We start from the raw sequence: 3,225 nt of genomic DNA, 5'->3' as shown, positions 1-3,225 counted from the left end.
AAATATAGTAAGATTGCGCTGTAGATCTGTTCTACGGCCATGCCCAAGCCTGAAAACACGTAGCACTCACACGTATGCCCGATGACACTGCGTTGCTCCTCGCATCTGATCTCGATCAGTCATGCGATTAGAGATAGGTCGAGGTACGTCACCTGCAAGCCATAGAGCTGCAGCGCGAGCTGATCGATGACTTGTCTTTGTTGACACGCGAATGACTCGGTAAGTCGCAATGATGGACCACTGGCATAGCAACGACTTGTCGATTCTAGGGCTGACTGCACGCACGCTATGGCTCGGTAGTAACGGCACTGAACGTGTGTGATCAATGGATCCTACCAGATCTCGACAACCGCAAGTATGCACCTCCATCATCTCGGTGCAAGTTCCAGCACCGGGATCGGAGCTCCGAGCGGTCAAGACGGTAAGCTAGCTGTCTGGCACTGTCCCGGACAATCGTGCTGAAGGGTGCTCAACCCACCGTGGTTTAACTTCACTGGGAAGGTATCACTTGCACGGGTCCGGTCCTAGCACTTGTTGTCCAACCGCGAGCTCACCACATTTGAATAATAGACCGTCGCCAGTCCATTGTGGCATCCTGTTGGTCCAGTTTGCGTCACAATGCAGTATTCAAGTTCACTACAGTCCCGAGAATAGTCCGAAGGGGCAGCGTCGGCAGAGTTCGCGATCAACAATCTCATTGCGACTGTTCAATTGACTCATTGTGTTCCTGATGACCGGAGCTGTACAGCAGCTATGTACCCTGCGCGAGCTTGAACAAGGTCTCACTTCGACTGCCCCTGAGTCCGTTCCGTAGCCATCAGCTTTCCAGGGAACTGTCTGGTATGCGTTCGAAGTGGCCGCTTCCATAGCATGCCAGATAATTCCTGGTAAGTCAATTTCTATATTGAGCTGAGAGAGTGTTTCAGAGTGTACACTTCCAAGTCTTCGCATCTCAAAGACAGAGTGACACCCTGCATCCTGTCAAGGAGCTGCCAAGCTTGACAGGACTTCGAAAGCTGGGAAGCTTATGCTCTAAGTACTCGGGTGAGACTTCAAATCTCATGGGAGCCTGGTTGCGACTGTGTCTACTTGGTATTCTGAGAGTATAGTGAATCACATTACTGAGATTTGAGAGTTTGCACGCAATTCCAAGCTCTGAAGTGAGCCTTCTTACACCACATAGGATTGAAAGGGCTGTGCCAGTATGTTTCACTCTGACAGCTTCGCAGTGGGTCCGAGCATCTCGGGGTACGGAGATTATGCCTGGATCAAATTGAACCACGCATAATCTCCGCGATCCGGGCCCATCGGACCAACATTGTTAACAAGCCTTCCTGTCCTCGGGCCGGATTCTGGCTTCAGTCACTTGGAAGGTGGCTGTCAACACGGGGATCAAGTGAAGGTTTGTCAAGTATAAAGGCTGGTTCTCATGTTAGTCGACCTCCCTAGCCCGTCACTATGCCCTCATTATGCTCGACTGGTTGACCATACATTCCGCTCTGCCGCCATCGCCTGTCTGCCGCTGCCCTCACTTGCTCGTTCAGACACCCATCTGTCCATTGTTGCTCGTCCCTCGGCTGCAGCATAGTTATACGGTCTGAATCTATGGCTCCGAGGTATTTCTTTGAGCTGCTGCGATGAACGATGGAGAATGCTGAGCGCGTAGACAGATCCGCCACATTGTCCGATCTAGGCAGTTGACACTGCCACACACCAACGCAGGTCGAGGTGCGTCCGTGTCGTGCGCTTTGTCAACGAGTACTTGATCGTTGACTGTAGTGCAGTCAGACTCTGTCCCAGTTCTATGATCATCCTCTATGATCCTCCGCTTCCGTGTCCGTCCTTGGTGCCCTGCGCCCGCCTACCGTCTCTCCCCTCAGGGTCAATGGCGACTTACATGTGTTTCTCACTGTCTGCCCCGTGCACCACCAGCTGCAACTACGAATTTAAGGCGAAGGGCGGGAGTTATTGGAGAGCAGAAGGAGTATGAGCAACAGACTGGGATGGAGCATTAAATGAGACGTGTATGTTGTTGTGTCTTTTGCACCGATATACTCAAACTAACGCGTCATGGTTAGTAAATCTACTGCCGACTTCCCCTCTACCTCATCAGCACTCCCATAGTCACGCAGTGCTATCCCAGCGCTTGTGGGAAGGCTCCGATGTTGCGACTGTCCCAGGTCCTCCCCATCCTGTGCACTGTCTACGTCTTCCTCACTCTCACTTGGGTCAACACCGTTTAACCTGGTTGGATGGAGAAGAGGGCCGGCCCTCCAATGGAGTGCGCGGAGGAGGATGATTACGGCAATGCCGCACTGCCGGATGATATGGTCTGTCGTTGCCTCCTCACGGACACAGGACATCAGCTCATCTCACCATAGTCTTGTGCCGTCCTATCCCCCACGTCTGTGTTCTGTGTGCCACACTCCCAATCCCGGTCAACATGCAGCCATCGCAAGTGCGCAGACACCTTCGCGAGGCTGATACTAGCCTGCGGACAGAAGGTCACTGGGCAGACGCTACAGAATCTCGAGGACAAGACACCGTGGATAATGCACGGGACGGTACTTCCAAGACTGAGCCGTGATCATAGACATCCGACTTGCTAGGTATGTTTTGGACGCCTCGTGAGCAGGCCTCGTACTGACTTGTATCCGTCAGTCAACACTACACACCACTCGTGATGCCTACCATGCTCACCACAATACTCTCCCACCCCCCGCCGTATGGATGTGGGCCGATACCAGATTGCCCTTTTGCTGAGGTGGATACCGACAAGCGCGTGCGAGGTGTCGGCGATGCATGGGCCTTTTCCACAGCATAGGCAGACTCATCCGGACCACCTAGCGCCTTGTGGACCGACTCCCTCCTGCCGCACCGTGTATATACAGAAATGCTCCCTGCAAGCAGCTTGCGCAGCCCTACCTCAGTGTCCCGACGCACTTCCATGTTGTCTGGCCCTTGGCCTGCCTCGGTCGCGAGCCGCTCGACGATGTGGATACAGGAAGCCTTCGCGTGAGCAGCCCGATATGGAAGAAGGCTCATCATGCCATCGTCGACATCTCCGTCTCTGGCGTGCCTTGCTCAACAATGTAGGGATGTATCGCCGTCCGCCGGGTGGCCTCTCGCCTGGTGACACGCGCGCTGCCAGGTAGCTGAAGCCTCCCCCCACCTCTGTATACCTCCACTCCGACGATGTGAGTATAGAAACGCTCCTGGCGAGCA

General features: G+C 54.0%; 1 protein-coding gene across 1 annotated transcript; it reads left to right on the top strand.

Annotated features, from left to right (window-relative positions):
• Positions 1-2,276: 2,276 nt before the first annotated feature.
• On the top strand, positions 2,277-2,684 carry GLOTRDRAFT_133954 (uncharacterized protein; the record flags this gene model as incomplete). Its single annotated transcript, XM_007872924.1, has 4 exons — positions 2,277-2,330; positions 2,382-2,564; positions 2,594-2,609; positions 2,662-2,684. 4 exons carry the CDS (start codon positions 2,277-2,279, stop codon positions 2,682-2,684), a joined length of 276 nt encoding a protein of 91 aa, XP_007871115.1.
• Between the last annotated feature and the right edge of the window lie 541 nt (positions 2,685-3,225).

The sequence above is a fragment of the Gloeophyllum trabeum genome, assembly GCF_000344685.1.
Source record: "Gloeophyllum trabeum ATCC 11539 unplaced genomic scaffold GLOTRscaffold_00021, whole genome shotgun sequence".
NCBI classification, from domain to species: Eukaryota; Fungi; Basidiomycota; class Agaricomycetes; order Gloeophyllales; family Gloeophyllaceae; genus Gloeophyllum; species Gloeophyllum trabeum.
The sequence above is the reverse complement of the archived record's forward strand: the minus strand, read 5'-3'. Positions and strand labels throughout refer to the sequence as shown.